This window comes from Gadus chalcogrammus, chromosome 5 (assembly GCF_026213295.1).
Source record: "Gadus chalcogrammus isolate NIFS_2021 chromosome 5, NIFS_Gcha_1.0, whole genome shotgun sequence".
Classification (NCBI taxonomy): domain Eukaryota; kingdom Metazoa; phylum Chordata; class Actinopteri; order Gadiformes; family Gadidae; genus Gadus; species Gadus chalcogrammus.
The window spans coordinates 16,043,684-16,066,053 of NC_079416.1; the positions used below are offsets into that span (position 1 = coordinate 16,043,684).

General features: G+C 44.2%; 3 protein-coding genes across 10 annotated transcripts in view; 1 reads left to right on the plus strand and 2 right to left on the minus strand.

Moving 5' to 3' along the window:
• The first annotated feature begins 43 nt into the window (after positions 1-43).
• Positions 44-12,152, plus strand: LOC130382407 (serine/threonine-protein kinase PAK 2-like). 4 transcript variants are annotated; one of them, XM_056590136.1, is made up of 15 exons: positions 44-293; positions 4,825-5,015; positions 5,323-5,429; positions 5,625-5,772; positions 5,947-5,963; positions 6,077-6,190; positions 6,316-6,430; positions 6,550-6,613; positions 6,729-6,777; positions 6,881-6,993; positions 7,103-7,220; positions 7,964-8,063; positions 8,234-8,430; positions 8,562-8,699; positions 9,071-12,152. In XM_056590136.1, exons 2-15 carry the CDS (start codon positions 4,841-4,843, stop codon positions 9,155-9,157), a joined length of 1,542 nt encoding a protein of 513 aa, XP_056446111.1. In that variant the 5' UTR covers positions 44-293; positions 4,825-4,840; the 3' UTR covers positions 9,158-12,152. The 4 variants fall into 4 exon arrangements, with proteins under 4 accessions (XP_056446111.1, XP_056446112.1, XP_056446110.1 ...); XM_056590135.1 differs by lacking the exon at positions 44-293 and adding an exon at positions 300-428; XM_056590134.1 differs by lacking the exon at positions 44-293 and adding an exon at positions 3,459-3,565.
• Positions 12,003-18,396, minus strand: senp2 (SUMO specific peptidase 2). Its single transcript, XM_056590139.1, is given in 18 exon segments — positions 12,003-13,016; positions 13,335-13,430; positions 13,541-13,625; positions 13,820-13,899; positions 14,220-14,447; positions 14,671-14,802; positions 15,050-15,181; positions 15,184-15,205; positions 15,698-15,766; positions 15,866-15,923; positions 16,280-16,365; positions 16,470-16,579; positions 16,706-16,877; positions 16,967-17,054; positions 17,404-17,476; positions 17,575-17,684; positions 17,778-17,839; positions 18,088-18,396. Coding segments are annotated over 18 exon segments (1,833 nt in total). The 5' UTR covers positions 18,255-18,396; the 3' UTR covers positions 12,003-12,953.
• Positions 18,397-18,896: 500 nt separating this feature from the next.
• pcnt (pericentrin) overlaps positions 18,897-22,370 on the minus strand; it is a 38,161-nt gene continuing 34,687 nt past the window's right edge. For 3 of the 5 annotated variants that reach the window (XM_056590124.1, XM_056590126.1, XM_056590125.1), the window contains 5 exons: positions 21,683-21,909; positions 21,107-21,186; positions 20,772-20,913; positions 20,457-20,581; positions 18,897-19,331 (listed from right to left, as the gene is read on the minus strand). In XM_056590124.1, coding sequence (XP_056446099.1) covers positions 19,288-19,331; positions 20,457-20,581; positions 20,772-20,913; positions 21,107-21,186; positions 21,683-21,909 — 618 coding nt within the window. In that variant the 3' untranslated portion in view covers positions 18,897-19,287. The remainder of the gene's footprint in view (positions 19,332-20,456; positions 20,582-20,771; positions 20,914-21,106; positions 21,187-21,682; positions 21,910-22,370) is intronic. The other 2 variants (XM_056590128.1, XM_056590129.1) reach the window with 1 other exon arrangement.

A 22,370-nucleotide genomic window follows, 5' to 3' on the forward strand; every position in this document is an offset into this window, starting at 1 on the left:
CATTGATTTGGAACAATCCCGTGCCAAGCGTTCCGTCTTGAAATGAGGTTAGCTAGTGGGTGGGGCCTACATGGGTTCGTAGCTTCCGCTACGCCAGGTTCTTGGTTCGAGACCCACACGACTGCTGATGGGCCAGACAATATAAATGTACAAAGCAATTGATTTAAAGCTCCAAGCGATTTGGATACATCTCGGCGCCAAATCGGGGTGTGAGAAACAATAGTGTGCACAACTGGGGCGGAGTTCCACGCGTCGCCCGGAACTTTTTTTGTTTGTTACTTTGACAGCAGTCGGTGAGTTTGGGTTTGTTCATTCAATTGAGGGATTCCGAGTACCTTGAATGGCTGTTTTTAATATTTACCCTTTACTAACAACCTTAGTAGGTGTTCATCTATGTTTATATGAATCGAAGATCGGGTCCAGGACATGTAAGTTACTATTCTAAAGTCAGTGAGGATTCCCTGCTGATTTAGTTCGGCCTTAGCGTTAGCAGGATTTGTGGCTATAAATGCAGGTACATCGTCCTTTCATTTAAACCTAAATAATTACAGGGCCGATGATGTAATATCATCTACAATACCAATGGTATCTTAGCCTATTCTTGTAGAACATCTATTATAAGCAGTTGATGAGTTACGTGTAATGTGTGTACTGATACGTTTGCTCATTGTAAGAAAGGAAGTGCCTTTTTGTAACGGATATCTACTTTGGCATTTCGATTTGTCAAACGTTCACTTTTGAAGTTGCTTTGACTGTGATGCTTTCAAATGCTACATGTACACACACACACACACACACACACACACACACACACACACACACACACACACACACACACACACACACACACACACACACACACACACACACTTGGGGCAGGCCAATATATACAGTCTTCATATTATGATTGGGGAAGTGAAATCGTCTTGGATATTTGTTCTCCATGTACCAGTGCTTCCTATTTGTTCCATTAATAAGGTCAAAATTTGCCAGCTATGTAATGCTTGTTTGTATGTGTTTCGTCTTGGTGGGGGAGGTGGTCGTGTGGTGGTGAGGGGGTTGGAAGAACCACATCATTGCTTCCAGGGAGTCTTCCACACAGAATGTCCTTTTATAGAAGGCAAATACAAAAGGCCGCTGTTCACTTCCTGTAAACAGCTCGGCAGCTCTGCTTCCCCCTCTCCTGGTTGGTCAGTGTTGTGCCGTGTGACCCGCCGGGGTTCTGGGAGTTCCAGGATGAGGAAGTGTGGGTTTCTCTTTTGAGAGAGCCTGACACAGGAAATGGAGAGCTCACCGAGCAAGAGAGGCAGAGAGCAAAGAAGGAGGAGAAGTTTGCATCAGAAGGAGAAGACTACACCCCTGGTGGAACATAATTTGTCTGAATTCAGAGCAGCTGTTGAGGAAAAATGTAGAGCTAGGGCCTCCCATCTTCTAACTGAATGAAGTAGCGATGATGCACGTATACGTCTGCGAACCAGCCAACAGTAGGCTGTTGTATCAGAGATTAACCCTGAGATAAAGTCCAAACCAGTTGGAAAAATGTTAAACTCGAATGTCACAAATTCTAATATGGAGGAAAATGCTTTTACAGCTCAATTATTCTCGGGTCTAATTTCACAACGCCACAGTTTTCAAGAAATAGGATGTGGTGGCTCTACCTGTAAGCTTCCTAGAGCGAGAGGCCTGACACCTACCTGCTCCTAAACACGACATGTTTATGGAGGTATAATAAAGTTAGAATTATGAATGTAGAGCCTAAATGGATTTGTGGATTAACAAATGTATAGGACTACTGCTGGAAGTCGAAAATAAGAATTGAGACATACCTCATCATTACATCTCTAGTGCTATTAGTAAGTAGCTACAAGGGGATGTGGATGCTGATACATCAGGATACTGGAAAGGACTTGTATTTAATCTGTATCGTTCTTCTTAATCTAATCTCATGATTGATTTGATACATTTTCTGTTCATCATGGCATTTTAGATTTCCTTAGTTTTCAGCAGTAATCTGAATTTTTTTTTCTGTCTTCTTATTTGGTTATTATTTCATGTTTTCCCACCCAGACACTGCTACAGACAGTGTCTGTAGCTACAAACTGTGCCAGACTACCTGCTTCCTTTTGTTGGTTCCTATTTTAATACCTGTAGAGAAGACAAGCAATAGCAGTTAGTGGTCAGGCAGGAGGAAATTAGTAAAGATCAGCTGCTAGAGTATCAGTAAAGGCAACACAGACTGATTAACATCTATGCTCACAATCTTTCAACTGACTACATTGGCGTATTTCTATTATGTAATCGACCAATCTCCAAAGCACTTCCAGTGTGTTACACTGATCCTGTATCCTGTCCCTCAGTACGACACCGATTTTTGCAGACACATTAGGGCTGCTTGTCTAGCTCACTACACATCAGGAGAATGGATAACATTGTGACCAACATCTGCATTTTTAGGAAGTGAGGGCGTGTGGTATCCCTATAGAACCACTATTGGAAGTCAGCCCCCCCTGGAAGGAGGGTTCACGTGTCCAGAAGGGGGCAGTGGGGCTGTGAAGCCCTTGCATTGAGGTTTGCTAAATGTTTAGCCACTTTATCCAAAGTGACGATCAAGTGTAGTGAGACTGGGAACGATAATGAAAAAAATAAAGTGTTGAACCCAATTGTGAATCAATAAATACGACAGGAAGTGAAACCTCCACAAATGGTGTGATGTATTGGAAAACGGCAGAACAGAGCCTTATTAGGTCAGCATTCACTCGGAATTGACTTCTGTGGTGGCAACATGGCCCTGTCATGAGTCTAAAACCTCATAGAAGAAGTCGTGGTTTTGTTTACCATAAACAAGTTAGTACAGCTTACTGACAGTGTTTAGCAGAGTCATAGGGTAACTAGCTCAATGTGTGCTGGGATCTTGTCCGGACTTAGAGAGACCGTGCCGACAAGGCGATCCTCCCAGTGTGTCAGTTAACACTACCAAGGGCCTGTTATAAGTGACTGCAGCCTTGAGGCTAGTGAATGCCTTGGTGGGGCGGGGTTTGTGAGCGGAGGGGCTTCGCTCCTGATGATTGGCCAGGTGAAGCCACCTATCGCAAGCAGCCCTAGAGCTATGGCATTCCTGCTGACACCCAGAACATGTCGCAGCCTGGCTAGTCACTCACGCACACACTCGCACACACGCACACACACACACACACACTCATACTGTCACACACAGTCACAAACAGTCATACACACACATAATGTCCTTATGTCACACACACATAATGTCCTTATGTCACACACACATATAATGGCCTTATGTCACAGGTGTGTGTGTGTGTGTGTGTGTATAGATACACCACAACACATGCTGCAGTTCTAAGATGTAAAGAGTCTAGAGATGAGACAAGACTAAACTCGTCTCATCCAAAGTATGACTCCTCTTGCTCAGACCTGTCCAGAGAGCGAGAGAGAGAGAGAGATGAATTAACTATCAAGCGCTGTGGAGGATGAACGGAGGAGAGGAACGAGGGAAGAATGAAAAGATTGTCTGACATTTAGAAAGGAGCGGAGGGAAGACGGAAGGGTAAGTCACCACTACCTCAAGATGGAGCGAGGGGGGGGATTTTAAGGTGAAGATTGAGAGATGGAGAAAGGGAGAGCGAGAAGGATTGAAAGCAAGTGGAGATTGTAGTGTAGTGGTTAGTTAACCCTACTTGAATTTAAGAGGTTTCTTGTGCTGCTTTTCAGTTACCAACCCCAGTTGTTTATCTTGAACCTCAGGGTGTTGAGCCTATCAAGGACTGGGTGGTATGGATGTGTCCATAGTATGGATTGTGATCATTGGCGATCTGACGTGCTTAGAAATGCATCACAATGTCTCTGGTTTTTTCAATCCCAAGTATGAATATCTTATTAATGTTGTTTTGTCCTGTAGTGTATTTTCATGTAAACTGTGATACATTAAAACATGAAGTTGGGTCTATTTAAAGGCTTTAACATTAAACTCCCATGACAAGATATCAGCAAACACTTTATGTTGTATTACACATAAAACCTTTTTATAGACTACGCTTTCTCAATGTTCAGCCACTTTAGACCCTTTTAATCCAAAGCAACAATCAGATGAAGTGAAGTGAATCTGTGTGTGCAAAACATTGATTATTGAATAGACCATGTTATCAATGTAGGACACATTTTAACTTTTCAAATTTTGGTTGCTAGTTTGCTGTGCTTTGAGAATGTGGTGTTCAGGGTTAAGGGTAGTGATCGACCTTCTTTGACATGTCTGAAGTGCCAGAAGGGTTGGAACGTTGTGCAGTCAGACGGTGGAGGCTAGCTCGTCCTCCAGCCCACTGTGCTAACGGTAACCCAGGCGCGAGACTGGTACACCCATCTGACCAGACTAGCTGGCTGGTCTGCGGCCTAATTTATATCTCTATATAACGGTGAGCGCTGTCAGGGGATGACAGGTTGGTGGAGACAGCCTGTCTCCAGATGTGTTTGCACACAAGGATATTGGGCAAAAGTGTGTGCGTGTGTGTGTGTGTGTGTGCTTGCATGAGTAAGAAGTTAAAGGGTTCTTCTAGCTGACTCATTTGTTTAGTTTGTCAGTAAGCCAATTGGCTGATCACGCACCAACTCGTTCATTTGCCACGTAGATACCTGTCCGGTGTCCCTCACTGCAGCGCCCTTATTGAGTCCATCACACACACTTCCATTGTGAAGTGCATTCACAATAAGTCTCTTTTACCGTAGAAAAAACAGGTAGAGAGTTGCAGGTAGCAAGGTGCTAGCTTCATTTATACATGTGTGTGTGTGTGTGTGTGTGTGTGTGTCCTGCAGGTGCACGCGTGTGTAGATGTGTGACAGCGGAGTGTGTGAGGACAAACCCCCCGCCCCCCCTGTCAGGATGAGCAGCCAAGCAGGAGCCAAGGAGCCTCAGTCAGCCAATCACAACTCAAAGCCTCTACCCTCTGTGCCGGAGGAGAGGAAGTCGAGGAACAAGATCATCTCCATGTTTGCCTCCGAAAAGGGTGAGTGTGGAGCACACGGCCGCGTCGGGGAAGACGCAAGGTAATGCTTTGAATTGTTTGTGTCCAATATAGGCTCAAGCCCTATCTGAATGAAACAAGCGGAAAAATACACCCAGCCTTTACCCCTCGTATTCTTTGCTCCGTCTAAACAATATGATTATTATTTTTATTTTTTTGCACTGCAATTATCAGGGAGAGTGTATTTGTGCTCTCTATGCATCGGGCTGTGGTCGGAACCCTTCGGCCTCCGATCAATGTGGCCTCAGCACGCCGCTTCCCCCTTTTTGATAACATGTGACCTCTTTAGGCGGGAGGAAGAAGGATCGTGACAAGGACAGGCCCGAGATCTCCTCCCCCTCTGACTTTGAACACACCATCCACGTTGGCTTTGATGCAGTCACAGGGGAGTTCACAGTAAGTGTGTGTGTGTGTGCGGGTGTGTGCGTGCACGTGCACATATTGTGCAGGATTCCATTCATGCTTTTTGCCAAGACTACTCGTTTCCTTTCCTGTTTATATTCTATATCAGTCTTTGCATTGACCATCCTGTGTGTCTCTGTGTACCTGTATGCATCCATGTGTGTGTGTTGTGTACCTGTGTTTGTGTAGGGTATGCCAGAGCAGTGGGCCCGTCTACTGCAGACCTCCAACATCAGTAAGTTGGAGCAGAAGCAGAACCCCCAGGCGGTGCTGGACATCCTCAAGTTCTACGACTCGTCCAGCGGGAAGCAGAAATACCTCAGCTTCTCTGCCTCAGGTGGGTTTATTTCCCCTCTCTGTTCAAAAGTTTGAATTTCCTGTTTCAAACTTTTGAATTATTATATTGAACCCAAGTTAAGGACATTTAAAACCCATATAGGCCATATTAACCCCATAGGAGCAAGTTTCTCATCCCGACCTCATGTTTTCTCTACTTTCATTTGTCTTCCAGATAAAGACCCACAGTCGGTGAGTAGATACCTTTTAATTGAAATCCCAGCTGAGTATTTTGCTTGTGCGTCACATTGCGGGGCTGACTGTAACCTTTTGTTTTGTTGTTGTGTCTGTTGCCATGGTTACAGCCAGGCAAGCAGGCGGGCAAAACCTCGCCGGCAGGTGGCGGCAAGGGCGGCGACGATGACGATGATGAAGCCCCGCCCCCGATCGTGGCCCCCAGACCGGAGCACACTAAATCAGTAGGTGGCCGGAATGGGGGGGGCTTCCATTGGATAGTCAGGAGGGAGCACGAAGAAGAATGGTCCGAGGGGGGGGGGGCCAGAGCGTTCTCAACTGGGCTGTGATGTCTCTTCCTGTGGTGCAGGTGTACACCCGGTCGGTGATCGACCCGCTCCCGGCACCGGAGGGGGAGAAGAACGCAGACAAGCTGAGGAAGAAGGGAGGAAAGATGACGGACGAAGAGATCATGGAGAAGCTCCGTATGTAAAAACACAAAAAAAAACTGCAAAGCCTGCACTCACACATCACTCAAGAGACTCGCACGCAACATACAGGAGCCCAAACAGACAAAGACTAAACCTCCCTGAACATCCCTCAGGTACTATTGTCAGCATCGGAGATCCAAAGAAAAAGTACATGCGCTACGAAAAGATCGGCCAGGGGTGAGTTAAAAGGCCAGACCATCAAATATCACACAATATTTATATTCCGGTATATCTGGGATGTAGCTTTGTGAAACTTCATGATGATAAAAGCGATTTCTTCCCCCTCCCTCAGGGCCTCTGGAACCGTTTACACGGCCATAGATGTTGCTACAGGCCAAGAGGTGAGCGTGCACTACACAAAGCCACTTGCATAGTCAAACTAAAGACTAAAAACTCAATTAACTGAAAAAATACTAAGCACAAAGTGTGTGTCTCTGTGTGTAGGTGGCCATCAAACAGATCAACCTGCAGAAGCAGCCGAAGAAGGAGCTGATCATCAACGAGATCTTGGTCATGAAAGAGATGAAGAACCCCAATATCGTCAATTTCCTCGACAGGTAGGGTTAAGCTGAATAGCCTTGCCTGAGCTATGCATGCACAGCATGAACATTTAGGGCGCAAAGTAGACCTATTGAGACACGTGTGTGTGTGTGTGTGTGCGCCCAGTTTTCTTGTCGGAGATGAGCTGTTTGTCGTCATGGAGTACCTGGCCGGTGGCTCTTTAACAGACGTTGTCACAGAGACCTGCATGGATGAGGCCCAGATTGCTGCCGTGTGCCGAGAGGTACGTACTAGAGAGAGTGTGTGTGTGTGTGTGTGTGTGTGTGTGTGTGTGTGTGTGTGTGTGTGTGTGTGTGTGTGTGTGTGTGTGTGTGTGTGTGTGTGTGTGTGTGTGTGTGTGTGTGTGTGTGTGTGTGTGTGTGTGTGTGTGTGTGTGTGAGAGACTGTAACTGAGCAGTGTGTAGGAGAGAGAGACTAACTGAGCTGTGTGTGTGTAAGAGAGAGACTGTAACTGAGCATTGTGTGTGTGTGGGAGAAAGTGAGTTTTCTAGTGCATTGAAGTTATAGCCAATCAGAGGAAGGAGAATGCTTGAAATATCCGACTGGACAATCATTGTAGGTCAGATATGCTGCGGCGGACCCAGGAGGGCAGGATAGGCTAGCTGACGGGGTGTTGGACCAGGCAGCCGAAAGGTTCTTGGTTCAAACCCCAATGTTCACAGTCTTGGCAAGAGGCCACAACCATACCTGCTCATTTACAGCATGACATTAACTGGCGTGCAAAAAAGAAATCGATTTATTACAAGTCATTTTGGATTTAACTGGATACTGTAGTGATTCATAAATAAAGTCCTGTAGAAATATATATATATATATATATAGCATTTGTCTTCCAATCCTGGTGCAAGGTCCTGCTCCTTAGCAGATGTGTTAACCACACTATCCTGAGAACAGTGTTCATTAGAGATCCACTATATGTCTCGTTCTCACCCTCCCCCCCCCCCCCCCCCCCCCTCTTATATCCAGTGTCTCCAAGCGCTTGAGTTCCTCCACGCCAACCAGGTGATCCACAGGGACATCAAGAGTGACAACGTACTGCTGGGCATGGACGGCTCCGTCAAGCTGAGTGAGCACACCAACTCGGTGTCTGACGGGCGTGGTCTCGCGCATCTGTCAAGGCACTGAGCGTACACCCTGTCTTGGTTTGTAGTGATGCAATAAATGCCACTGTGCATTTTACCGCCGACCATGGAAGAAACTAACATGGCGATCTCTTTCTCTTTCTCTCTCTCGCAGCTGACTTTGGCTTCTGCGCCCAGATCACCCCCGAGCAGAGCAAGCGTAGCACCATGGTGGGCACGCCGTACTGGATGGCCCCGGAGGTGGTGACCCGCAAGGCCTACGGGCCCAAGGTGGACATCTGGTCCCTGGGCATCATGGCCATCGAGATGGTGGAGGGGGAGCCGCCTTACCTCAACGAGAACCCTCTGAGGGTGAGCACCCATGAAGAATCAGAATAAGGATTATTAGCAACATGCTAATGTGTTGGAGAAGCCAAACGGGTTTTAATCAGCGAACCGGTTACTGAAATTGAATTGAATTCGTGGTGCGGTGTGGTTCGCAGGCTCTGTATTTGATCGCTACCAACGGCACGCCTGAGCTCCAGAGCCCAGAGAAGTTGTCCCCGGTGTTCAGGTCCTTCCTGTCTCGCTGCCTGGAGATGGACGTGGAGAAGCGAGGCGGGGGCAAAGAACTGCTGCAGGTAGCTGCAAGATGACCTCCTTCTTTCCTTTTTGAAATGCACTTAAATGTACAACATGCAAAATGGTTTTGTCTGAAAAGTGCTGTAAAACGCATGTCATGTACGCGTAACCGTTAGCTACGTTACTGCCATCTAGGTAGGTGCTCGAACTCTCTATACAGCAGCATAGAAATCACTTGTGTTCAACTTTTTCTGCAAGTCCAACCTTTTCTCTTTTTTGAGGGTGGGTTGGGTTTAGCGAGAGGAGGGCAGGTTGGCTAAGGAACAGAGTTTTAGAGTTTACCTCAAAATGGCATATCTTGCATAATGTACTTTTTTTTTTTTTTACTATTCTTCTCCCTGTGGCGTTAACCAAGACTGTTGTTTTGCAGCATCCTTTCCTGGAGATGGCCAAACCTCTGTCCACGCTCACACCACTCATCCTGGCAGCTAAGGAAGCCATGAAGAACAACCGCTAACCACTGGCCTACGTCGGCTACCGGGCTAACCCAATGACTGCTATGCCAACTTGCATCTTTGGACCGCTGTATCTCTCGCAACCTGCTATCCGTATAGCGGGCAGCTAATGATGTTCTGTGATTTCTTACAATTTTACTGACTATTCTGTATATTTTACAACCCTCCCCCAGCCCCCCATGCCAGTCACCAATAGCTAACACCTTGACCATGGTTTAGTGGCGTTAGCCAAGTGCCTATTGAACCTTTTGGGTTAAGAATATTTTCAGCGCTAGGTGCCTTTCCGTTAGAGTATTATTACCAGTGGCCATGCACATACGTCAGACCCTTCCTGTGTCAGTGGGTGAACTTCTAATGCTTGGAAGGGAACCGCCCTGTTTATTTTTTAAATAATATAAGAGAGTACTGCTTCCTAAATGTGTTGTTGTGAAACAATCGCTGTTTGCAACATCAAGTGTTTCCACAGAAGAGGTTTTCCATTTACGTCATTAGTCCAGGATTTGCGTTCGCCGTTGGCCCAAGTGGAGAAATTACCTCAATGGTCCCAACATTTACCAACACTCGTGTGAAGCAGTACTCTCTTGTATTAGAAAACAGCCAAGCTGGACTGTTCCTTTTGCTCAACGTAAAAACATGAGTTTGATGTGTGGTTTCATGTGCCATCACTTCCAAGGTTATCATAATCACCACTTCGCCGGAGTTTAGCTCAACCAGTATTTTCACGATTGTCCTGAGTCTGACCGACCTAGCACCGACAATCAGTTATTCCTGCATTCAAACACTCAAGGCGTAGAAACCAAAACAATTTCATTTTGTGGTCCAACTGAAAGACTGGGGAACTCAGTCCTCGTCAACGTTATCAAATGAAAGATGTTCAACCGCCTGTTTTGTTATCGAGAAATTATGCACCCTCTTTACCTTTTTTCGTTTCATGCCTTAAATTTCATTATTTTCACAATGAAACCAGTTTTTGAAAGCATTACTGGAGGAAGATTTGTTTTGTATATTTTGTAATGTTTTCTGCCATTTCTAACGTTTTAGATAACTTTTCTTTCTAAAGTAATTGTCACCATCAGTTGAGCTGCCTCTGCAACGCATGGTTCAAAGAACAGAAACATGCTGGTCTTAACAACACTTTTCACAACAAGAGGACCAAATGCAAACACTCAAAGCATGCTAATGCTATGTGGTGGATTGACAATCAGATTTGTATTAAATCTGCACAAACTGCAGGATTGCAAATATACTCTTCCAAGAGTATATGCTACTCTTCTTTAGTTATAAGGATCATTAATGACATGTATTCATATAATGGACCATCAAGTGACACTTTGCTGTCCAGTCAGAGAGCACACATTCCATTTAGAAGTTCAAAACGTGATTGATATGATAGTAGCTTCAACGCTGTTGAATCAAAAGCATACTCCTCCTGAATCTGTAAGTTATTATTAAAGATGGACCGGAACAGTTCATGGAATCTCTCTCTATCTCAATGGCTGTGGTTTTGACACAAGAGATTAGTGTTGAACTGGTTTGTGGACATGCACACATAGTGCCTTTACTGGACTCTCGGAAGACTCCTCTGAAAACCTCAGCCCTACACAGACTTTAAGTCACTCAAAATGCTCATCTGCTAAATCTTGAATTTAAAAAGCTACAGTTCACTGTGGACAGAATATATCGCATGTACCATTTATTTTAGGAATGTCGGTTTGGTCTTTGTCACAATGGCACAACCATTGTGAATGTTACTAATCCAACTACTCTGTATGCTAGGGTTCCTATGTCTTGGGTGAGATACCAAGTGACTTTTACATGTTTCTAAGTTGGCATCTGCAGGAACATGGAAAACCCCCTGGAACTAACATTTAATGAAGTGATATTAAGTCAGTCTGACACACATGGGTTGATTTGGCAGCGGTGACTGTATGGCTTACACTGGTTAAATTGATACAGTGAAGACATTGTCCATGCACATCCATACAACCAACAGTTTTGTCTTTCAAAGATAAACAATAGCTTTAACACTTCATTCAGAATGGTACTAAATCTCGCTTCATTAAGTAATAGATCTCAAATAGATTACCCATTTTGAATAAAGAGTATTTGAGCCTGGCTTAAATTACAAGATATACAATCAAATGAAAGTATTTTTCAGAACATAATATCTCAGACATGTTATATTAATGTAAACAATCAAAAGCGGAATTGCTCGCTTAGACCAAGAGATATAAAACATGTCAAAGGAGATGTTTTTTCTGCAGTAGGCCTACTTCAACGCTGCCCGCTCCTTGCAGCTATGCATTCAGGGGAAGCCTCGACTGGCCCAGTGGCCTACCACAGCAGTGCTGCGCTGCCCGTCTCTGGAGGAAGGACGCTACCTTACCACTGGACGATTCAGACTCTGTTTACATTACAGAGAGGGAAGGGTTGGAATAGGTGATATTAATGTGGAATAGAATAATTTTGGAAATGCAGATATCTATGCATGTATTTATACCACATGTAAAGGTTCGAACAACTTCCCTTTTCTTATTTTGTATTTCACAATTTGCCCACAAAATAAGTTATTGACAAGTCTATACAATGAACATAGAACTGTCGGATACACGGATGCAATCCCTCTGAATGCGCAGCCAGCCAATCGCATTTCAACTCGGGATTAGATATCAGAAATCTCTGCCTAGAATCTCAAATCCGTTATTTTGTTGGATGGACGAATATTCTGCAGATCAGAAAACTACGGGGAACATGCCTTTTTTTGAAACTTTTGAGAACTACACCCCCGAAATATTGTCTGAATTACAGTAGCGCCCCCTACAGCTAGTTTTCCAGATAATGCTTCAAAAACTCAATGAATGAACCAGAATCACCTAGTCTCAGAATTGACCTTGAGAGAAAATCTTAAATTAAACGCACTCAAACAAATTCAGAACTTGGCAAAGGTAATAAAAAAAGCATTGCAAAACCAGTAACAAAATAAATGCTTTATTACCGGAAAGGTCTGTTTCTTCGCAGAAATCTGAACTTGCAGATGTATACAGTAGTATACCTAAGCAGCTTTGCATGAAAGAAATGCAGAAATGTATGGACCACAGATTTAGATTAGTAAGAAGGAACTACCATGCTTGCACACTAACCAATACACACATTCACACATAGGCAACTGATGAAATTATACATGCTTTTACTTTAATTTACAGAATTTGGTAAAATCTTGGCCAGATTTATACGCTTAATTTATTTACGGTAGTAAAGTCAAATGAGCTGGGACTGATACTGCAACAAATACAGTTGCTGCATACATGTGACTAATTTGCATCTCTATTATTTGAATACCAGTACGGACAGTTGGAATCTCTTGACCAAGGGAACAACTGTATGACCAAAACTAAATTCTTCATTGGAGCCGATTGAAAAAGATACACAAAATATACAACACCTTTAATGTCTGCTAAAAAATAATACAATCAAGGCACTTTAGGCAGTATTCAAGCAGAAAAAGAATCCAAAGATGAAAAATAAAAAAAATCTTAATCAGTAGTGCCAATTAGTAACATTGGTAACATTCTTTTCTCACATTTCAATAACTTCCCTAATTACAACTCAGAGATAAGCCAAATTGAAATTGTTAAATCGGTTAAGACCAGTGAGCCACAGACACCAAAATATGAATGGCCGGTTAGGGCATAAATCATCGTCAGTCCTTAAATTAGTATGCACAAAGCTGGGCTTCCACAATGAGGAATATCCTTGTTCTTAGCAGCTACTTGATAGAAGAGTGTGGGTTGCAGAATTCTAGAGTAGCTTTTTATTGAGAATTTCCCACTCCATGACCTTCCGGAACAGGGGCATGTGGCACTAAAGAGGAAGAAGAGGAGAAGCCCTGGTTTATCAACAAGTGTAAAAAAAGGTGCAAAATACTAAAATCTGAAAATTCTGGTAAATTCTCACACTTCATCAAGGCAGGACGGGACAGATCGTTTGCATTCCAAAGCTACTTTAAAATCACGAATGTACAGATAAATGTAAAAAAAACATGGCCAACGGCCTTGTTATTTTTGGAAAATTCCCAGAAAATCCAACGATTTCTGTACTTTATTTTTCTCAGTTACAAGTAAGAGTTAGATGGACTATAGCAATCAGAATACCTGATGGGGAAAAAGATAAAACATTTACCTGTTTAAAGTCCAGGGGCCTTCCTTTAGAGATGTAGTCTGCATATTTACATGCAAAAATACCGCAGTCACTGCCGTTCTTTTGCTGGGGAATCTCCTAGACATTGGGACATAAAGAGGGTCAGGCAAGTCTTGAGCGAAGAAACACAGACTGGATCTTTTTGGCCAGATTGTGTCGATGCCAATGTGCGGTCCATGGGAACTTACGCAGGCCCGTATACTGCCAACGGTCCACCTTGAAGTGTCCAAGTCCTTTCCTTTCTTGACTTTGTGCTCCTCCCTCAAGAAGATTCTTGGGGTGAAAAGAGGGATGTAGAGTTTATTTATAGGCAAAACTAACAGGGAACTTTCTACAACATTACAATTAACGCAAGCGTCACAATGGTGATATGAATATAAACACATTCTAAAAAACAGTCAGGTCGTATATTCATCGTTGGCTAACAAACTGTAGTTTGTGTGCGGAGGATCGCAATGTAGACTCACAGTAAAAGACTGCAGATGTCATCATGCCGCTGACCCATCGAGTCATACGACTTCACTGATTGGCTTCTGAGATCGATCACCTAAAAGAAAGAGCATAAAGAATACAACACGATATGACAAAGGGGTAGAGTTAAACCTCAACATAAAATGAGCAATTATATATCACAAAACCATAACCACATCAGTAGATCATTTGAATTGCCATTTGATGGCCTTTGAATGAAGTCTATTTGCACAAGGATTTTCAACACTGCTTGTAATGACTAATCACACTCCCACCTGGTGGTATAATACGTCCCCCATATTGCTTCGACGACATGAATCAACTTAAAGAATGAATTTATTTTTTTCGTCAGGCAGTAATAGGCCAATCGTTAGGGGTGTTTGGGCTCTGACTCACGGCCATGGCCCAGTGGACGTCGAGGTGCAGGGGCACCAGGATGAGGTCATGGAGAAAGAGGTCCACGGCCTTGGTCCAGCGCCTCACGGCCCAGTGGCCTCCAGCCTGCCCGCCCTCCCCCCCACGCAGCTTGGGGAGGAAGAAGGTGCTGAAGCAGTAGACCCGTGGCCCTGGGGCAGCCTGGCTGGACGAGCGCTCCATGACCAGGGAGAGGTAGAAGTTGATCACCTGAGGGGGAGTTGTACAACGAGGACGCAAGGTGAACCGTAGTCCCAGTGATCGTAAATGATACCACACTTAAAAATAAAAGATTGCGTTCATTCAAAAATGTTAAGTTGACGGAAACGTCACAGGACTTATTGTACAGGGGAACACAAGAACATGCAAGCAACCACCGTTGCTTGCAGGAACGTTGACTAGTTCCACCATTGGGCCTCACGAGCGAATGTACCTCGTCGTTGAGCCAGTTGCCCTCCCGCAGAGTGGCCAGGTCCCTCTGCGTGATGCGCAGTTTGAAGGCCGCACTCAGTACCAGGGAAGGGTCAGCTTGGTTCAGGGCTGCACTCACTTCCTCTGCCATGTCCTGGACACGGACACACAATCAAATTTAAGATCTTCTGTTGAGAGATCCAAGTCAACCGGATTCAATTTGTATGGTGCATCAAATTTAAAACTGCATATGCAAAAACTACAATTATTCAGAGTGGTGTATCTAGCGCTATAAAATCCTGTTGCCTTTTTAGAGTTGATGAATGGAGAGACAATGAAGACGTATGCCCTGACATGGGCACACGTCACAAATGAAATGGCAGCACCCGGTTAGTCCTGACCCTAGTGAGTCGGGGCAGGTCCTCGTCACCGTGCAGCGTGAGGTTAGTGCGTGCCGGGGGCTTGTCGCTCTGCTGGGTCAGCGCCGGGTCCACCAGGTGGAGCCGCGTAGCCACCTCGGTGGACAGGTCCGTGTCCGATGGATGCTTCTGGTTGGACTACAAAGAAAGGTACAACATGTCAGAGACTAGACATGGTTTAACAACTGAAAAGGTGCGACTGAATTCCCTTTATTTTATGTTAGGGCTGAATGATTAATCTAATCCAAACCCACATTGCAATGTAACAGAACGCGATTTTCAAGTAAGAAATAAATAAAGTGTTTGTTTTAATGTTACATTATCTAACCATTACGAGGGTCGGAATCTGAAACACAGGTTCATGTGTACCGGACACTACCCTCCCCGCATGCAGGACATGAGTGAGTTCAACAGAAAAATGAGAGGTCCCATGACATCCCACCAGGTGTGAGTGTGACAAGCCTAGTTGTGATGTCATAAGAGCCCGATTTTCAAAACAGATGTATCGGCTAATCACACCTGGTGGCATGCCATGGGATCTTTAAATAAAATTCGCAATTGGATTTCCCCAAATCGTTCAGCCCTATTTTCTATTCCTTATATACCCACTATAGCAGGAGAGATTGCTACCTTTGCCCAACTGCCCTGTTCTCCTGGAACGTTCCAGTCAGTGTCTTAGTGAATAGAATGTCCGTCCTCCTGTTGACAATAGGCAGCCATTCACAATATGGTTCAAATGACATAAGCATGCATAGTAATGCTAGCGGACTGAGTACTTGCAAAAGCAAAAACACAAACCTCTCTTTAACATCATTAGTTGCAGATGAATCTCTCCATGAGTACGCACTTGGGGTTGCTGTATAACAGAATTGTAAGGCCTTCAGTAATACCTCAGGTAAATGCATATCCTTCAGCGATATTAATGAACGTAATTGCACTTCTGTTGATATTTTATTGATTTGTATGCACTTATCCTTGTCTAGTATTGTTAGCTCTGTTGGTGTAGCATGTACAAGAGTACGTTTAATTTCTAAACTGCTGCCATGCTTTGGTAATTCTCAACCACATTTCTAAGCCAGTTTGGATGCATGCACCTGTGAATAGCACCTCCTCGTTCCTACTTATTTCAACATATACATTTAAATGAAGTTACTCGTTGGAAATAATGTTCAACACGGTTCTCAGAGGAGAAGGGACATCAGTGTGGTTCACCTGGAACGGATCCGGTCGTTCTGGGCATAGAGTCAAAGGCTCTTGCAAAACGGCTTTGTCTGCACCCGCCCTGGGGAGATGACACGCTGGAAAGGAAACATGGAAGGAAGGGGGGGGGTTAAGACATCCTTTTTAAATGCGTTAAAGACAATACAAAATGACGCAACAGTGTTTAACATTATACACTTACACTTGGGGCGTCGTTCTGCTGCAAGTCAGCGGTTGACTTTTGCTGCACTTCTCCGTCCCCAACATCTCCAACAGACGCCTGTAATGTTCCTTATCGTTCTGCTTCATGGCCTGGGAGGAACAATCAACGCATGACAACGAGTTGTTAACGAAACAGTCTGGTGATTGCGCATGGAGTTGCAGACACCGAAAGCTCAAACACCAGTCAAGGAAAAGCCAACAGACGGACACCCTTACCTCTTGCACGGTGACACCGGGAGTGTAGCAGCGGCTGTGTCCAAAGCAGAGGTGCGAGAGCTCTGCGTTGGCAGAAGCCGCTCCGAGGCCGACACCCAGGGCAGACCTAGAGGGCAGCGACGTCCCTCCGTCTTTTCCCCCATCGAGAATCCCTCCCGACAGCACTGCTCCACTGGATTAGAGCAATGGTTTTCCATTACCTTCTATAACTTTTCAGCTAATTTTAAATCAAATATTAGTATCCAACGACAGATCACTTGCCTGTATTTCCTGACGGAAAGAGGCGAAGGTCTAGGGAAGGAGTTCCTCCCGGCCCCGTCCCTGTCGTTTATTCCTCCAGCTGAATTATCTGCAGACCGCGATCCAAAACCGTTATTGCCTGGTAAGCATGGACAATACAATGAATCTTTATGTCCTGGTGCAGTAGGAACGGAGGTACTAAAATGCAACTGTAAAAGGACATTCAATAAATAGATTAAATGAATACAATACAGCAATGTCAAATATATAGTATGAAGTGTGCATGCGGCAATGGTTTTGGACAAAGTCAGAGGGGTTTGGAGAAATTAGAGGAATCACTAAACAGGTGTTGAGGGTAGAAATGCAAATGCAGTCAAACCCAAGTATCACAAGACCTATGGGGGAAACTTTCCCTGATAGGTTTAGAGTCGACGACTGTCCTCCAGACTTTTACATACCCATCCTCCATTTAGTGCCAGTCAGCCATGAAGTTTGGAGCTCATCTATACCCATTAGTGTTACCGGTTGGATCTAGAAAATAAATAGGAGTTGAACAAAGGCTTCTAATTGAATAAGTTGGTAGCCCTTTTGGTTGGTAGTGTGACATTGCAGATATGATAATGACCCACCTTGGATTCTTCATATCGTCTATACCTTTCGCAGTTTTTGTTCTGTGGATTCCTTCTTAACAGGCCAGCTACTCCCGCAACAGCCTTTTTGACAAAGCTTAACACAACATCTGAAAAATAAACAAAATTTGGAAATTCGCTTAATGCAAGTGTTGCTGAATGCAATAAAGGGAATGAAAGAAACGTCGTTTAACGTTACAAACCTAACTTGCGACGCTTTGCCTCTCGTTGTTCGCCCTGGGATGCGCCATTGGAGACATGAACACTGAAACACAAAACATTTTAGCACGGAGTAGATATTACCAATAGCAAGATAGGATCGTTTGAATAGCTGTGCTAAAATGTGCAGGGTTAGCCAACGCAAGCTAGTAGGCTGACAGTTGCTTCTTATTGGATTACTAGCCAATATTTGGCTGATAGTATCTTTGTGACATACAAATACGACGTAGCAAAGCATAGTCGGTTAATATTCTGTTTAGTTGTATAATACAGAGAGCAAAACCATACACCAACCTTTGATAATTGCGTTTAGCCGGTCTGGCGTGGCTCTCTGGTCGGGTACCCGGAGTCACAGCACTTCGCCCGGGTACCTGCGCACTATTGCCAGGCCACTCAGTATGATTTTGGTCCGAAACGGGTTCAAAAAGAGAGGATATTCCATCGACTATCCATCCATACATACCAGAAAGATAAGAGAAAACAGAAACGCGGTCCCCTTTAGGGGCCAGGTCTAGTTTACAAGTGTCATATCATAACCAAAACAATCTGCGAAGCCACGTTAGCCTAGCTTCGATGTGTTGGAACTGATGTGCGTCACGAAAGAAGGCGTCCTGTTATCGAAAAAGGGGGCGGAAACTCCATTCTGACCTCATAGAAACCAGAGAACCTTTGATGGAGAAAAGAGGCCTCCGGTCATTGGCAGAAGCTCTCGTCTTTGGCGCGTATGCATAATAAGAACAGCCAATCGCGGTTCGGATAACAGGATACACAGCTTCGTTAAATGCAATTACGCCTCTTTCGTGATTACATAATATAAAGACCTCTCACTTAGTTACCAACAGGTTACGGACTGCAGAGTTCAGCTCTGAAGCAGAGCCTGTGATATCAAATACACTAACATATCAGGGACTAAGGATGGAAATGAGCCTACGGCTATAATCCTGTATATTTACTTTTTTTTTTTTAAATGTTCATCAATATATTTTGTCCCTCGTTTCCCTTGTTTATTTATTAAAATAATAAATAAACATTTCCTTATTATTTGATACAAGTGCACTTTTTTGAAATATGTAAATTAAAATATTTATTGTTTTGCATGTAGAAAGATTATTACAATACACAAAACAAATCAACACCTTAGTGCATTTACACAATTGGTAGTTGTATTGATCTTGTTACTCAAAGTGCATCCACAATACATGAATAAACACATTTATATATTGAAAACCTTAAAACCAAGAAACATTTATATACATAACATTTATTGATACATAAAGGTAGAAAAATATCAAGCAAAACTACGTAAAAACTGTTAAACACTTTAAGAATGGCATTGGCATTTTTAAAGGTATAGAAAAATGTCCGTAAGAAAATGCATTAAAAAAAGTATCATATCTGCTCTATCCTTTATATATTAAAATAATCTAAAACATTTCTAAAATCATCTTATTTGTGGAAGTGGAAAATCCAACATCTGAGGACACATTTATTTGTTCAGTGCTCCGACTTGTTGGTTTGGATATGAAGGGCTGAGGAACCTGGTTTGGAAAATAAAGCATTTGTTTAAAAAGTTTTTTAAAACAAATTTGCAAAGATCCATGCCACAAAGCCAATGCCTTGATCGATAATATCTTTCATACATTTATGGGGCAATTGGTGATGCTTGTTGAAATGTTTTGCAAGGAGCAAGTCGGCACCTGCACAGTCTGTTCATGTGGTAGCAATGGATCCAACTGCACTGACCGCAATGGGGACTTACTTTGAGGACAACATTTCATCCACCAAACCCATTTTCAAGTTACACGTCAGTCGAAACCAGTGCAAGAATTACTTGATCAACCTTCCGTCCCGGTAACGCAGTGCAGTACTGGACCTCAAACTGTGGTGTATACCGCTCAGCACCCCAGGAGAGGTGGTGAAAGAAAATGGTGATTCACGACAAGGAAACCCTTTCTGTGGGATGGTATTCCAGTAGAGCATCACAGTCAACCTTTTAAGGTGACACATTATACCACCATACATCTAGGTGGACACGCCCACTTGTGATGTCAGAAGTCACACACCTGGTGGTATAAAATGTCACCTTTAAATCGACTACTGTTGGAAGCCAGTCTCAGAGCGGTGACCTATGACTATTTGGGTGGGGTGAGCGGCTTTCACCCACACTCACCTGGGCCGTTCAGGTAGAGGGGCGACAGGCAGCTGAGGTACAGCCAAGTCCTGTTCTCCTTCAGCCAGCGCTGCCAGTAACCAATCATATCGCGGGAACAGGCTGCCGGCCTTCTAATTGTCTCAGTTAAAGGAGGGGCTAGGTGGGCCTTGTTTACTGGGTTAGATATGATGGAGCATAGGTGACATGGAGCAGGAGCCATAGGAAGTAAAATGTGGAGAACAACCCATTATGAATGAAGCCACAGTACGTGTTGTTTTGTAAACCAGCAGATCTCAAAATGAGGCGCACCACATTGTGGGGAATTTGTGGTGCAGACATACAAATAGTTTCCTTCAAAACTAGAAGCCATCTGACAAGTTGGGACACTTGATACCATTAAAGGTGTATGGGGCTCTACAACCCTGTACATTATGGTATATTGTACATTTAATCTAAATTGGTATTGATCTCCGAACGGTCCTTCTGTACCCATCCAGGCCATGTTTCTTACCAGGCTTGGAGCCCACCAGCCGGCGCTGGACCTTCTCCAGATGGTGGATGTACTCCGTCAGGGTGCGCTCAGGGTCCTGGGACGTCCCAGCAGGCACCGAGATCACAGTGGAACCAGAGTGGGCCCTTGTCAACAAAACCAGTCAGAGCATTAAAAAACAACATTGCTGTACAATTATTTCATTTTTTTGTTTTTATTTCATTTGGTACGCTTGCTTGCAGAGTTAATATTGTTAATAGTCATTTATTTACCTCATAGAGGAAATCATTTAACCATCATCATCTATCTAAGAGAACTTCTGGAAAATAATCCCACCTGTTGTGCAGTCTGAAGGGGGACTTCACCGGAGGGACCAATGTCGACGCAGAGTCTCTGTAGAGGAGGTTACCGTCTCGGGTGGGAGGGGAAGCCTCAGAGTTGGATCGCTGCTGCAGCCTCAAGACCTCCGGTCGATAACCTGACGATGTACAGAAAGGTTAATGGTCACACACACACACACACACACACACACACACACACACACACACACACACACACACACACACACACACACACACACACACACACACACACACACACACACACACACACACACACACACACACACACACACACACACACACACACACACAAGCAGTCCTTCATCTGACCTGAAGAATGTCCGTTCACACCTCCAGATATTGACATGCGCCTGATGGCTCGATTCCATTTCTTGGTCAGGAATTTCATTCTGGAAAATTAAATGAGGACAAAATGAATAAATGCTTGAAGACACACACACACACCAAGCAGACTGCATCTCCTTGAACAATGACCGATCATGTGTGATAGGGCAAATATGAGTAGTTTCAACAATGTACCGTACACTGTTTAATTTCTCCCTCAGCTTTGCACCTAAATTTCTACAATTCTTATTTCATAGAGTTGCATATATATATAGTATATTTTCAGTAGGTTTTAATTATTATTTAAAATCCACTTTGTTTTCGCATTACCTTGGGGGGAGGGAGGGGTAGAATCTAGTGTGCCAGAATAAAATGTAATATTTTCTTGAATGGCTGGTTTCATTCTTGAGAAACTTTCTACTGCCGATATAATACTAATCAATGGATAAAATACCCGTGTAAAAAAGTGACCGTGAAATTTCAAAGGCTTTCTATCACGACACCCGTTTCCCTGGCTTGGATCAATAGTGTTCATCTTAAGGTGACGATGCGGTGGTTCACCTTGAGACCGCGATGACGGCGCACACAGCGGCCCTGAAGCGCCCCAGGGGTCTGCGCTTGGATTGGACGGTGGACGAGGGGCGGGCCCCCATGCTGGCGATGAGACACAGCGTGGCCTGCTCACACTCCTGGAAGCCGCCTAGCAGCAGCACCAGGTAGCGCTTCTGGTACACCAGAGACTTCCGGAAGCTCTCGGCGCGCAGGTACCGCTCGTAGAGACGCTGCACCTGTTGGAGGGAGGAAGGTGGAGTGGCACGATCATCAGCTCATCATCGTCATCGATTGCTGGCCGGACAAAGAGCGACACATCACCACAACCCATGGCGTTATATACAAGTGTCTGTGAAGCTTAACCCTCTCCCAGATGTAGATTACTGAAGACCAGCATGCTCTGTCCTCCTTGCAAATGATCCTATCATGTATTTAGAGGATTCTACTCATCGATTGAAACAGTTTCAGTTTTTAATCCAATTGTATTGAGGATCGCATCTCTTTTAATTAAAAAAAAAGGCCTTCACTCTTTTGAATCAATTTGTATCCAAAGGAAACAGTTGCTATACAACTGCCGATCCTGAGGTTACCGAAAGCAACATATTCCGTACTTCTCCGCTAGTTTCCTCAAAAGGAGAACGGTTGCGACGGAAGTGCCCTCAGTTTGATCCGTCGTTCTGCTCATTCTCAGGATCCC